General features: G+C 38.9%; 1 protein-coding gene across 2 annotated transcripts in view; it reads right to left on the reverse strand.

The window, feature by feature from the left end:
- The window catches only part of FMN2 (formin 2), a 398,539-nt gene that overhangs the window by 110,361 nt on the left and 272,527 nt on the right, over positions 1-15,651 (reverse strand). For both annotated transcript variants that reach the window (XM_005539682.4, XM_065542730.2), the window contains exon 14: positions 10,641-10,733. In XM_005539682.4, coding sequence (XP_005539739.3) covers positions 10,641-10,733 — 93 coding nt within the window. The remainder of the gene's footprint in view (positions 1-10,640; positions 10,734-15,651) is intronic.

Here is a 15,651-nt window from a genome sequence, read left to right on the forward strand (position 1 = left end):
CTCCGAGGCTGAAGACTCACATGTCCCCTGCCTCAGCAGACCTCCTAGGTTTGCAACACAAAAAGGGAGTATGGATGTGGATCAGGAATTGTGAACACAAATGTTCATATAAGTAGTTTCCATAATCAATAAAAAAGAGATAGAGGGCCAGTCTTGGTGGCTCACGCCTGTAATCCCAGCACTCTGGCAGGTCGAGGCGGGCAGATCACCTGAGGTGGGGAGTTCGAGACCAGCCTGACCAACATGGAGAAACCCCCTCTCTACTAAAAACACAAAATTAGCCAGATGTGGTGGCGCATGCCTGTAATCCCAGCTACTTGGGAAGCCGAGGTGGGAGAATCGCTTTAAACAGGGAGGCAGAGGTTGCGGTGAGCCGAGATCGCGCCATTGTACTCTAGCCTGGGCAACAAGAGCAAAATTCCGTCTCAAAGGAAAAAAAAAGGGATAGAATAGGATAGATGATCTGTGCTATTATAGTCCTAAAATAGAGTTAAAATTAATGAGATAGAACCACATGCAAAAACATGAAAGAATTTCAAAAACCATGCTCAGTGGAGAAAAAACTAAGTTGCAGCAGATTACGCTTATATTTCCAGTCACACAAAGTTCCTAAAATTATAAACAATACATTGGTTATGATTTACATTTTTGGCAGAACTATAAAGAATAAACACTGGAATGATAAATAGAAAATTCAGGATAGTGGTCATCTCTGAAGGGGACACAGGTATAAGACTGGGGAAAGATAAACGGAAGAGCTGACTGACAGATATGGATCATATTCTATTCTGTGCGCTGGGTGTATATGGCTATTGGGATAAATCTTTATATCTCATTTAGGTTATAAGATATACATACACATCTATAATACAAGCTTGTTTTTGTTATATAAATTAGCATGTTTGCAGCTGAGGTTTTACAAGGTAACACTCCGCCTTCTTGTTTCAGCTCTTACACTGTGAAAAGTGTCCTTGTCACCATTTATTTTGTGCCACATTTTCCACATCTTTGTGGGATTTTTGGTAATTTCACTATTCTAAATGGCCCCCAAGCAGAGTGCTCAATTGCTATCTAGCGTTCCTATGTGCAAGATGGCTGTGATGTACCTTATGGAGAAATACATGTGTTAAGTAAAGTTCATTAAGGCACGAGTAACAGTGTTTCTAGCCAAGAGTTCAACATTAATGAATGAACAATATATATTAGATAAGCTGTCATTAAACATAAACACACATAAGACAAAGTTATGAGTGAATCAGTTGGCAAGAATATGACCATAGGCTTGAAGGCACCTAACCTTGTGTTTCCCTATAGGAGCAATGGTTCCGTATTCACTAAATCAGTGTTCAGAGTGACTCTATAAAACCTGACTACAGAAAATGAAGAGAATTGGCTGTCTCATAAAAATAGTGTAAGAATAACAAAATGTTATATTTTTGTGTTCAACATAAAATGAATATAGTACAAGATTTTATGTTATAAGTATGGGTGCATCTAAAATATATACACATGCATATATGTTATCTCTATATTATAGAAAATATAAAACAAAGAAATATAAAATATTTCATAATGGAAATGGAAAGACAAAAGGCAGAAAGACATATAGAGCATGTAACCACTAGTAAAAACTAAATAAATACAAATGTGTGTGTGTATATATGTATGTATGTGTGTGTGTATATATACACATAGGTATATACGCACATATATACATATATACACATATATACACACATATATACATATATACACATATATACATATATACACATATATACATATACAGCAACACTGCTACTCATGCCACATATATATCTACACACACATACATATGTATGTGTATATATACCACTATGAGTATATATACACATACATATGTATGTGTGTGTAGATATATACGTGTGTGTGTATGTATGTATGTGCATATATATATATATACTTATAGTGGTATATATACACACACACGTGTGTGTGTGTATGTATATATATATGCACACACATGCTTATCCATGCAAATTATCTCTGGAAGGCTAGAAATGAAATACAACATTGGTTAAAATAGAGGATAGTAATAGTGAGAAGACTTACATTCCATTATGGTCCTGTATTTTATAACAGATACATGCACTATTTAAATATTCCCATCACTCATTCATAGAGAAATGAAGAATGAGGCCCAGCTTTCTGTCTTAGACAATCACATGGGTGGTAGCACTATTTCCAATGTTAGAGAACACAAGCGGGGCAGAAGAACTGAGACGCTTGTGTTGAATGGACAGTCATTCCTTCATTCATTCATCGGTGAAGTAAATCTTGGGAGTCTGTGACGTACTAGGTGCGGAAGACACAGCATGGAACACATTGTGGAGATATGTAGTGTGAGGTGCCGGTGGGAGCATCCGAGTGGAAATATGCAGGAGGTGGTGGTTAGGGACTCCCACATGGAATCGATTCCCCATCACTCCTTAGAGGCTCTTTGATCAAGTCTCATCTACGGTTGTATAATGAATGATTGTGGCTGCTGGAAATCTAACCCTCAGAAAGAACTGGTGATATAAACAATTTTTCTTTCTAGAAGAATCACTTCAAATTCATGCTTCTCAAATGTTAAGAGTGGCAGGAAAGGTACCTTTAAAATGGAATCATCATTTGTCACCACAACAGGGGAAAGAGCTTTGTCCGTCTGGTTCATGGTGTCTGCACGAATGTTTCACTAATACAAAAGTGTATTCATTTGGCAGTCCAGTTATTAGTGACTTTTGAGTTTAATTGATTATCTTACATGGGATTTCATCTGTATTTATGGTTTCTAACACCTGACACCACAAAACTGCCCTATCTGGGTCTCTTACTATATTACAATGATTTTTAAATTAAAATACTGCTCCAGCCTCCTTTAAAAGATCTTGATTCCAGCATGACTTTGCCATCTATTGTATTTCAGTCAAGTAATGAGCCTTCTGAGAATTTGTTTCTTCGTCATAAAATGAGGATAATAATGGCTGCTCGGACTGACCTAAAGAGTCATGAAACTAAAATTGCATGGAGTATAAATGGCTTTGCTTCATTCTTCAGCACAGCAGAAATAGTATTAAGGCTTAATAATTGTTATCCTACGACCTTTTTTTTCTCCCCACCCGCACACCAGAAACTTACTGAATCCCCCACTTTCCCTTAAAGCACAATTACCCACCCAAAGTGGCAGAGGCAGGGGACTCTCCCAGGCTTGCTCTTGCAGCCTGGGCCAGCATGACCAGCATGGGGACACCTGAGCCATGAGGCAGGAGGCGGGCTGGGGGGCACAGGGGACACAGGGGTGGGGGACAAGGTAGTACAAGGGCAGAGCCTCTGGCTGGAAGTTCTGAACCCCCAGTATAAAGGGAAAGGAGAAAAAGAGTGGGGGATGTGTAGAGCGGGCAGGACCCCGAGAGCTTCACAGGCAGGTGGGGGAGTGTACACAGAATGAAAAGAGGGTAAAACCAGCCCTTAGGATGCAGCCTCTGTCCTGGGTCTCAGGGAACACTGCACAGGCGTGCACACGAGACAAGAAGTTCCTGCTGAAAGGGGCAGGAGCCAGAGACCTGCCCTCATTCAAGCTTAAAACTGGGAGGGGCTAAGCAAGGGCTCAGACCCAAGTCCTGCCATTTACCAGCAGGGCAAGTGTTTTGGTTTTTCTCCAAAAGGGAAATTTAAAAATCTACAGAAAATCACACCAAAATTTAAATATCTACAACAAATCACACCAAATTCATAATGGTAAAAGTGGTTTGCTTAAAAGACAATCATGCTTCTTTTTCAACATTAAATGGTCAATGAAGGAAGATTATACCAAAAAATCAAACATACCTGTTTTCATTACTGGAAAAAGTGTCTTTATCATATTTTCAGAAAAAGACAGAAGTACAACATGAAACGTGCTCCCCCTGCGTAGAGAGTACTGCTCCATATTCCTTTCTGAGAAAGATCCTCACTTCTGCTAGGCTTTTCAGTCTTTGGCACAGTTAACAGCCACTGCTTTCACCATCTCTCTGTTCTCAAGTATAGCATTACCAATACTAGAGACTGTATATTTAAGAGCTGGGGTTTCAACATTCTTTTAATTATAAGCATGTGATTACAGATTTATGCATTTTCATTGTGGTTCTGTTCCCCTAGTTCAGCCACAATTTACCATGCTTAGTTTAAAGAAGAAATGTTTGGGAAAAGGCAGGGGTAGAAGTATGAAGAGCAAGGTCAGTGAAAAATCCTATTAGCTATTTTTGATTTATAAAACCACGGTAGGGACTTTATGTAATAGCATGGAGAGAACCCCCGACTCCTTTTAAAAAAAAATTGCCATTTGTCCAAAAAACAGTTGAGCTTAAGTTTTAAGATATACACTTATCAAAATGTACCATATGATTAAAAAGGCACTGAAGGCCAACAAAGGAGACCCAGGCTTGTATTTCTCTCCCAGAGATTTCAGCATGAGCAGATCCATACATAAAGGTCATCCATTCCATCTAAGGTTCTTTATAGTTCAGCGATAACATGGTTTTTGTGTGTATACTTTGTCGAAAATACAAATTAGATTCAAAAATAAAGAGAGAGAAAAAAGGAAGGAGTGTGCTGAGTTCTGAGAGATATATTACGAAACATGAGTCCCCAGTGATCACATTTATTTCATCTTTCTGTATCCCACATTTTCTGCTATTAAAAAAAAAAAGAAAATTTTAACACCAAACTGCAAATAAATGCTGAATGACCATCTGGAGATTAAGAATTAGTTGTCTTCATCTCACATGCACAAAAACAAAACCATCACATATGTTGGTTTTGTGACAGAAAAATCCTATGTCACATATGGTTTCTTGTCACATATGTGACAGAAAATAGAGATAAGCTAAGTTACAGTAACTCTGATTAAAGAGTTCGGTCCAACACGTATGCATCAGTTATAGTTGTCCCGCAGTAAGATCTGTGCACTCCAGTTCTTTGCTTCTATGTTAAAAGCTCAGAAAATCAGTGTCTGCTCATGCCAATCCAAGAAACATGTTCCGTCCACTGACCTCCACCTTCATATCCACAAGCCTAGATGTTGTTCAGTCCTCATTTACTCAGTGCATTTGAACATGTGCTACTATGAATATTTGCATTTGCTCTTTTCTGAAACTCTTCCCGATTCTGACTTCCGTAACAAAAGAATCTGTCAATTTTCTTCCTATTACCTCACTACTAACCTGGTTTTCCTCTGTCCATCCTAAAAATGTTATTCTCCTCCAGCACACTATCCCTGGATCTATTTTTTCTTATCCTCCTAGGTGACCACATCCATGCAAGAATAACCTTGCTTAAGATGCCCAGTCCTCAATCTCAGATCTCTATGCCAAGTCTAGCTCATATACGCAACTGTCCACTGGGGATGCCCACTTGCATGTTTACATATGGGTAACCATGCCAACCATTCAAATCTTTCCTTCCATGCGTGTTCTCTATCTCAGTGATTAGTACCCCCACTCACCCAGATACTCAAACCTAAAATCTAGACACCTACCCATCATCTCCTTGTCCGTTTGGTTCTATCTTTTTATTATCCCTCACAGCTATTCTGTCTTCAGCACCATCACTGCTCTTCTCTCTTCAGCACCATCACCACTTCCTTAGTCCAAGGCCTTCTCATTGCTTTACCAGCGTACCATAACGATCTTAAAAGTGGTCTCCTGCTTCCAAGTCTGATCTGCCCCCACTGATCCCTTGATCAATGGGAAACTGTTGCTCCCCAAGAGCAACGTCTGCTCCCCAAGACTTCTGGATGAAGCCTAAGTCCCTCAGCCAGGAATATATGTTCAGCCTCATCACACTCTACTCCCTCCCACAACGCAACTACCAACTTGCTTGTGTCCATTTCTTTGTGTTGTATTTTTTTCCTTCTGTAGTTTACACTCTCTCACCCTCCAATCATTCCTCTAATAATCAAGTATTACAGTCACTAAAAAGACTTGTCCTCTCCACAGGTGTATATTTAGCACCCCTCTTATAGTTTCACGCTCTGTAAGATGGAGTACATCTGAGTGCTGTTGAAGGAATCAAGCCCAGAAGGAAAACATACAACTGCAGTTGAGAGAGAAAGGGGAGGTAACTCTAGGAGTGGATTCCTGGATAAAAATAGGAGTATCAGGTCCAGAGCATGTGGGTAAGGATCTACCTTTAATGAGAGCAGGACTTTCCTTCTCTTGTAGTGAAAGATGCACAGAAAGTACAGATTCAGATGCTGTTGGTTTGCAGAATGTGATGGTGGGTAGGTGTGGGAGCTTCTGTATAATCACGTAACTGTTTCTCATTGAGGTTTAAGGTGAGGTTATCATTAGAGACATAGGTAAATGGAATAGGAAGATTGTGAAGATTTGGGAAGGGATGATATAAACGAATCTCAGAAATAGAGAAAGCTCAATTTGCAAGGGAAATCTAGTAACACTGTCGAGAAAAATATGAGTTCTGTCAGTGGGTTCATGAATTTAAAGTGACAACTAGTCAGTGTCCTTGTAAGGACCTTCCTACAAACAAAAATGATCAGCTGCTCAATACTGTGGTGCAAATATGGAGAAGGCAAAGAGATGAGCTTAATGAGGGTTGCTGGACCTATGCCCGTGAGCAAGACAGCGTACACTGTACTGCGCATTGTTCTGGGTATGGGGTTACAGCAAGAAGCAAAGCAAAATTGCCTTCTTAATGAAGCTTATACTATCGAGGGACAACCAAATGATGCAGTTGCAGACAGTGATAAGTGTTATGAAGAACATAAAGCTGGGTGGTGGTCAGAACAATTTTTGAGTGAGTATATTCTCAATTCTCCTAAGGAGAGTACAAATCTAGCACCTTTACAAACAATGAATGCCTTACAACAGTAGGGCTACATTCTCTAAATCTACCTCTTTTAGGGCAGAGGTGAGAGATGTTCCCAGTGAGGAGGTGTTTAAACATAGACCATGAAATCTTGGCTTCAGTAGAACTAGGAAGATAGAGAGGGAAAATTGAATGGGTTGCAGGGCTAGATGAATTTCGTAAGACTCTTAGAGTGTGGGATCACCGACCACACAATAGCTGAATTACAGGGATAAGAGATGTTTCTGTTATACAGAGGCAGCTAATGCAATACAGACACTTGGGCAGTATCGGGCATAGTTTCTTGAATTGCTCAAGAGATTTTAGATTTTGAGGATGAGGCACATTAAAAAACACTTTGCTTGTATATACAAAAATATAATCATACCCATATAAATGAATCTAAGCACAGAGGCTGATGTAAGAATACTATTATTGATGGAAGCCTAGTTATAAGCAAAGATTTGGCATTTGTTTGTGCTAAGATGGTATTTTCTTTAGCTTATAATTTTAATTTTAGAATCATGTCCTGACCCCTTAAACTAGAAGAAACATGAGGGCAAAGGAATTGGCTACATCCTTAAAAATTTACCTTTATTTTAAATTTTTGAGACAGAGTCTTGCTCTGTCTCCCAGGTTGGAGTGCAGTGGCATAATCTCAGCTCACTGCAATCTCTGCCTCCCAGGTTCAAGTGATTCTCATGCCTTCGCCTCCTGAGTAGCTGGGAATACAGGTGTGCACCACCATACCCAGCTAACTTTTGTATTTTTAGTAGAGATGGGGTTTCAGGCTGGTCTCAAACTCCTGGCCTCGTGTGATCCGTGCACCTCAGCCTCCCAACGTGCTGGGATTATGGGAGTGAGTCACTGGGCCTGGCCTTAAAAATTTATTTGAAGGGAAATAATACGGTTAGGCTTTGTGTCCCCACTCAAATCTCATCTTGAACTGTAATACCTATAATCCACATGTCATGGGAGAGATGAGGTGGAGGTAATTGAATCATGGGGGCAGTTTCCCCATGCCGTTCTTATGATACGGAGCGAGTTCTCACGAGATCTAATGGTTTTTTCATAAGGGGCTCTTCCCTCTTCGCTCAGCACTTCTCCTGCCTGCCGCCTTGTAAAGAAGATGCCTTGCTTCCCCTTTGTCTTCTGCCATGATTGTAAGTTTCCTGAGGCCTCCCCAGACTTGCTGAACCGTGAGTCAATTAAACATCTTTTCTTTATAAATTACCCAGTCTCGGGCAGTTCTCTATAGCAGTATGAAAATGGACTAGAACAGGAAACATATTTGGAACTCCATTGTTTCCCTACATGTTATTGAAAACAGCTTTGAGAGTGACTATGCTTAAAGTGAGACTTTTATTCTTTCATATTATTAACACACTTATCTACACACATTTGATGTACACAGGTTTTTTTTCAAAAAATTTTCTGTTGTTGTTTATGTTGTTGTTATCACCTGTCTTCCAGGTAATGCAGAATGTAAGGTCCATTAAGACACATACATTTTCTCATTCACTGCTGTAAATCATACCCAACAGAATAGCTGGGCATATTGAAAGCATTAAAATAATTTTTAAATGAACACAGAAGAGCAGATGCAGAGAAGAAACAAAAAGGCAACTGAAAGTGGTGGAAGGGGTGCCATGAAGACTCATCTTGTTTAACTTAACAGCAAAAAGGTGAAGCATTTCCTGCTTCTAAGAATACAGTATATAGGTTAGTATCCTTACAACATTGTTTTCATTTAACATGGAGAAGTATAAAAAAGAGTTAATATCTGAGTTTTGTAATAAGGAGGTTAAAAGATCTTCCTGGCTGGGCACGGTGGCCCATGCCTGTAATCCTAGCACTCTGGGAGGCCAAGGTGGGTGGATCACAAGGTCAGGAGTTCAAGAACAGCCTGGCCAACATAGTGAAATCCTAAAAATACAAAAACTAGCCGAGCATGGTGGCAGGTGCCTGTAATTGCAGCTACTTGGGAGGCTGAGGCAGGAGAATCACTTGAACCTGGGAGGTGGAGGTTGCAGTGAGCTGAGATTGCACCACTACATACCAGTCCAGTGACAGTACAAGACTCCGTCTCAGAAAAAAAAAAAAAAATGAAAGGTTGTTAAAATCCAAAGAGATACTTACTTACACATTTAGTATGACTGGGCAATCCCATCTTTCCTACCAGGGAACCACTAGACAAATCCTAAACACCTCTAACTGCCTTTCAAATCATTATAAATGACTACCAGAGATATGATATTTGGCTGACAGTCTGTATTTTGAAAGCACATGTGTTGCAAAATATAATTTCACTATTCGGTATGGAAAACACCAGTCTCAATGCCTGGTCTATAAATTGTGGATTCGAAAGATTATATAATAAATCACATATAATGTGGCCAAGAATATGAGTGACACTTGTTTACATTTTGGATGTGAAATCCAGTGAATAGATTGATTGTTTTTTTGAATAAATCCTAGGATTAAGGATTCCTTTCTTCTTATACGACAAAAATGAATATTCTATGCTTTTACCCATATTATTTCCTGTTACATTTTTAAAAAATGTGCTACATACTCTTGACTCCACAAACCCACTAGATGGAAAAAGCACGATTCACTTTTATTCACTACTAAGAGTGGAATGAGTTTACAAAATGTTCCCTAATATTTACTACAGGACTAACGATTTCAGTCAAAGGATCCTTTAAGAATCAATGAATAGATTTTCCACTCTAAGTTATGAAGACCACGGAATTGGAAAATGACATTCACCTTGATTTATGAGTTTCACCAGAGTTGTGTTTCAATCTTCACAATTATCTTAAATGATTAAATAGTATTTTCCCGTCTTAAAAAAAGCTGTGCCTAACATTTAATCAAATTGTAGTATGACTAATTCATTGTAAGTCATCATTAATGACATCTGAACAACCTATAACAAAATAAAGTATGGAGCCAATCTTCAGAGTTTTCTTGGCCTCAGTCTCAAGCCATGTGAGCCTCTAGGAGAATTCCTGAAACAGAAAGAACTTTCCCAGAGCGTGGCATGATACAAATCTGATCTTCAGAGGAGATGGAACATTCCAAAGTTGAAATATTTTGAGTAGTAAATGCTTTGATATAATTATAAGTTTCAGTGATTTCAAACATCAAGACGTTTAATAGATGTTTTCCTCTTAAATTTTTTTTGTTTCTTTATTGTCTTCTAAAATTTTCCATCCCTGCCTATCTCCTAGAAATGCAGGAAGAGTCCATGAGATAATACTTATAACGTTTTTAAGCTCCCTGGAAGAAAGGTGTTGAATATCCAGAGGTATTGGTGTATCCCATTAAAAAACTGCAAATAATGCTCTGAAGATCTGAACAACATCAATATAGTCTGTTCTCTGGATACAATGTTTTGACAAGTCAAATAAATACCAGGTTGAAATGAGGTCATCAGCACAATTAAAATGTAAAATAATACCATCTAATTTTCTATCACAAAAAGCATAGAATTGTTAATGTCTTACAAAGATGAGTTATTTTAACTAATATCTAGTGTATTTACTGTCATGCAAGCAAACATTAATAATGAACATTATCCACAAAATAGTATGTTTATCAAATTGCTAGCCTCTTACAACTCTGTGACTCATAATTCAACTTAATCTGTTTTTCTGTAATGTCAAAATAAGCCCTTTAAAGCAATATGTATTTTTCAAACAATGCCTTTTACCTTTTTTTTTTTTTCGCTGAAAGGGGAGAAAAACATAACACATCTCTTTGGAATTTACCTTGAATAATAAATTGTTCCATGTTCTCTTTAAAAGGCTGCATGTGCTCTTTTGAGGAGACCTGGTATACTTTCCCCGCTTCAACTTCACAGGCTGAAATTAGACAGAACATTATTTAGAGTGTCACACTGTTAGTGGAGCATTAAGGCAATTTTGAAAACATCTTAGCTAATGTTAGAAAATTCTGTTAACTCCCCTAATCAGCATATGTTCTGCACACATTTTGGAAACATCCAAATACGGACATGAGAAGCCGATGATCAAGGCTTCCTTTTAGAGGGCTGTAAAAAGAAATTGCGCAGAATTTATCATCTCAGTTTGATTATTCCCAAACCAATCAGTTGGGCATGTTATATAACCTTTAAATCTCAGTCTCTTCATCTGTAAAATGGGCATGATAGCAGAGCCTGCCTCACAGTGCAGTTATAAGGATCATATCTGTTAAGAGATGTAAAGTGTTAGAATAATGCCTGGCACAGAGTAAAGCAACATGTAACTATTTTCTATCATCATCATCATCATTATCAACTGACTGAAAATACAAGTTTATTCCTAAAGACCAAATTTCTGAAAAATAAAAAATAATAACATGGGTGGTAATGTTAGTACAGCATCTATTACATGTCAGATGCATTTTATCCATTATTTAACATAATCCTTAGAATTAAGCCCATAAAGCAGACATTATTACTTCCTTTTACAACTGAGAAAGTTAAGGCGCAAATAAGGCGCTAATTTGCTCAAGGGTCCACAGGTAATAAGCAGCACATTCATAACTGAAAGCCTGATCTAACACCAAAGTTTATCCTCTTTTCATGCCTGTGGAATCATGAATGCCTTAGGTAGCCTACAGATTCCACTTAGATTAATATCAAGAAGTACCTCTAAGAAGATTGCTGAAGAAATGTCTGCCATTATGGTGATAGCAAGAAACCAGAGCCAGTTAGGAAGTAATTCAACAATGAAAAGTACATATTTAAACACAAAACTTTGGATAGAACACATCTGATGGAAAAAAAAACACAAACAAATGCAAAACCTCTCACTACAGTTCTTAAGGTAAGGTTGCCGTTTCTCCCAGGAGACTCTGTCTGCATTTCTAATATATTTTCTTTCTTTTATAAAGCTGAAGTTTTCTCTTTTTTCCCTCCATGTCATTAGTTTAAGCATGGGAATCTAGGAAGGCTGTATTATTAGTGCACATTCTTCCCAGCAAATGTGGATGACTTTGGGCTTAGTAAAATCTAAGACCAGTGTAGGCAGATCCAGGGTTCTCCCTGCCTGTCTGCTTCTTATCCCTCACCTGTGCCCAGGTAACCTCTTGCAGGTTGGATGCTGGAGAATTTCTAACCCATATCCATAGCCCATGTATTTCATAGCTCCAGACTCAACACATGAAACTTTCACCGGAACAGAATTCCTCATGGACTTCTCTAAACCTGCCACCTCCCTTATTCTCCCTTCACTGGTAGCGCCACCAGCTGACCTAAGTAACTTAAGCCAAAACAGGAGACTCATTCTCAACTCCCTCTCTTTATTCCAACATCTTGTTGTTTTTACCTCCATTCTTCAGCTGACCCCATCCTTTCCATTCCTGTTCTATTCTGGTACAAATGCCCTCATTGTTCCTACTGAGGCTACTATGAAAACCTCTTACCCTTGGCTTCCCATCTCCAGTCTTCCACAGATCCATGCTCCTCCTCATAGCCTTAAAAGCCATCCAGAAGAGACCCAATCTAAAACTGTTCAGTGACCTCCGCCCTCTCAGCTACACTCTGAATACAGGAAGAATTGCAAAGCCTACACCATGACTTGTAGCATCATTACAATGTCAACTTTCCAACCATCTTTCAAACCATCCATCTCCCTCTAGTCCTGGTACCTTCCGCAGACTCAACGCAAATGTTAATCTCCAGGCGTAACTGCCCCTGAAAAGCATTCCCTGACCTCCCCACGGGGCCTGCTTTTCTCCATTCCCTGCCACTTGTCTCCAAGCAGGATGAAGTGTCCCTCTTTGGTGATTCCGGGGCATCTTGTACATACAGAGTTAAGGCTGTCATTTACTGAGTACTTTTTACATGCCAGGGATAGTATTAAGCATGTTACCCGTACTGTTCCATTCAATCCTCATAAAACCCTTTGAAGTAGATGATTAACATGCTTACTTTACATCAGAGAAAAATGAACTACAAAGAGATTGCCCACATTTCTATAGTTCGCAAGCTGAGGAGGTGGGATTCAATATCAACTACCACACTATATTAAAGTTATTTGTAACTGTGTGTCTTCTGCCCCACTAGACTGAGCTACTTGAAAGGAAATCCATCTTATTTCCATTTGTGCCTGACTTAGGCAATAAATTGCTGTTGGATGGGTTGGTTGCTGTATAAATAGTTACTTAAGTGGAAATAACATTCTAGATGTTGAAATCTAGCAGACAGGGTTTAAAATTCCAGGTCACCCATCCACTGAATGTGCCTTATGATTTGGGGCTAATTACCTAACCTTTTTAGATCTTAGTTGCATTATATGGTCGTGAGTTTAATAAAATCTCTAACATTAGTGTGATGATTAGCCACAACGGGTGTAAAATGTCTGAAACTGACTTTGTGCTAGCTAAGTACATGCACAAAAAACAGGAGCTATTGCTGCTATTGTTTTTCTAAGGACCAAGTGGAGTTCAGCCTAAGGAAGTGTAAGATCAAATACAGGAGCTGTTTTCAAAGAGCTGAAGTGTGGTCTCATGGATGACTGGGTGTTGACATTCTCTCTGTTGATCTCAAGGAAGGAGGAAGTTGAATGAGCAGAAGTTAGAGATGTAGTTCTATGTAACAGGGATGGCTAGTGTTTACGGAACTCCTACAGTGATGTAACCTGCCTTCTGAGGCGGTGAGCACTTTGTCACTGGGATTATTCAGAAAGTAGCTGACTGCTTGTCAGAAATGTAGAAAGGGATGGGTCAGATGACAAGACATCTGTAGTCAACTTCCTGTGGGCTGTATCACTTACGACAGCCTCATGTAGCTGGAAATTCTGCTCTTTAACAATGTTTCTAGATGCATATTAAGGATATATTTAAATCATGTCATAAATTTGAGAGTTTCCTAAAACTGTGTAAGGATTCTGAATATATGGAAGACAAGTTATATCACTTAAAGGAAATAAGGCCGAGATTTAACAGCCCTTATCATTTCAGTGAATTATTTCTAGCAACGTCAGGTGACACAGTGTTCCCAAAAGTCTATGAGCAGTTTTATTTTAAAATTTTTATTTTTTTTGAGACAAAGTCTTGCTCTGTTGCCCAGGCTGGAGTGCAGTGGCGCGATCTCAGCATACTGCAACCTCCATCTCAAGCGGTTCTTGTGCCTCGGCCTCCCAAGTAGCTGGGATTACAGGCGCCTACCACCACGCCCTGTTAATTTTTGTATTTTTAGTAGAGACAGGGGTTTATCATGTTGGCCAGGCTGTTGTTGAACTCCTGACCTCAGGTGATCCACCTGCTTTGGCCTCCCAAAGTGCTGAGATTACAACTGGCCTCTGAGCAGTTTTTAATGTATACATGACACAGACATCGATCAACTATCTACTGATTCAAGGGACTGCTCTAGGCACTGATTACTGCCACAAACAGAACTGACAAAACCCCTGTCCTCAGGGAGCTTGTCTTCTACTACATTATAGTCTTCAAATAATGACTTTTCAATCCCAACGAGGAAAGTAAATAATAACTTTTCAATCCCAATGAAGAAAGTAAAATCCTATTAGCCTCATGTTTAATAACATACACTAGCATAGAAAAAAAAAAATCTAATCTCTCACCTTGACTGATTTGCAAAACCTAAAAACCAGAGGCAAGGAAGGCTAATGTTTTCATTACTGGTCACAATTATTTCATTTTCCATTTTTAAGTTAAAAAGTAGAAGTAATAACTGTCCTTTTCTTCATGACATCATATACGTCCAGGACCTCATACACACCCATGACCTCATACACACCCATGACCTCATACCATCCATGACTTCATACAGTATCTTGGGGTCTAGGATCCTGTATGGGCATGCTACCACTAGAAACCTGCAGAATCATCTACCGGGTCTGGTGACCTAAAGAAGGACTTCATTAGCTGGGGAAGTAGAGAAAGATCACAGACTGCCTGTGACAAAGTCTTCTACATGGTGACAACCATCCTCTGGGCCTTCATTTTTACTCTAATATTGAAACAATAGAATAGTCAACAGATAAGAAAATGCATGCTATCATAATTTTCCTTCTCATTTTAAATTAATTTTCACTTAATTTTATCGATGTCCTTGGCCCATTCATATGAACTGTATTTGTACATCAATGCATGCAAAAACTATTTTTTCTATTTTTTCTATCTTTCCCCCTAACTTATAGAATTTCCTGTGCACAGTGTGAAACATGTAGAATTTCAGCTCTAGAAAAACTGTAAAGTCATTTGCTGGCAGCCTCATCTCATCTACAGTCCTCCTTCTAGAAGGTCATGAAACATACCTGTCCAATGTCTGGGTGTTTTCAGTGATGTGCATTCTTATTGCTTCCAGGCAGCTTTTTCCTTACTAAGCAGCTCAAATTATTAGAATTCCCAACTGTATACTGAGTAAATCTCTCTCTACAGCGTACCCCCTGTGGAATGATATGTCTGGAGGTTGCTTTAAAATATTCTGGATATAGTCACACCAATACTTGTGCCATTACAAAGTAAAAAGATGTTTTTAAAAGTCCAGCATTGGTAGTTCGGGTCTTTAATGAGTCACAGAACAAGTCTGCTTGTTTTGAGGACAGATTTCTTCTCTACTCTCATCTCCTACGAGTCAGTCTCCATTTACTCACTTTGCTGTATTACCAGTACTTGGAATAATCTCCCACAGGCAATATGCATTCAACAATTCTTTGTGGAATGAATACATAAATTCATTGTATCTTCCTGTCATAGTGAGCTTCTTGTTTATCTGCAAAATGTCTCGCTTATTCACATTTCTCCAACCCT

The sequence above is a fragment of the Macaca fascicularis genome, chromosome 1, assembly GCF_037993035.2.
Source record: "Macaca fascicularis isolate 582-1 chromosome 1, T2T-MFA8v1.1".
Taxonomy (NCBI): domain Eukaryota; kingdom Metazoa; phylum Chordata; class Mammalia; order Primates; family Cercopithecidae; genus Macaca; species Macaca fascicularis.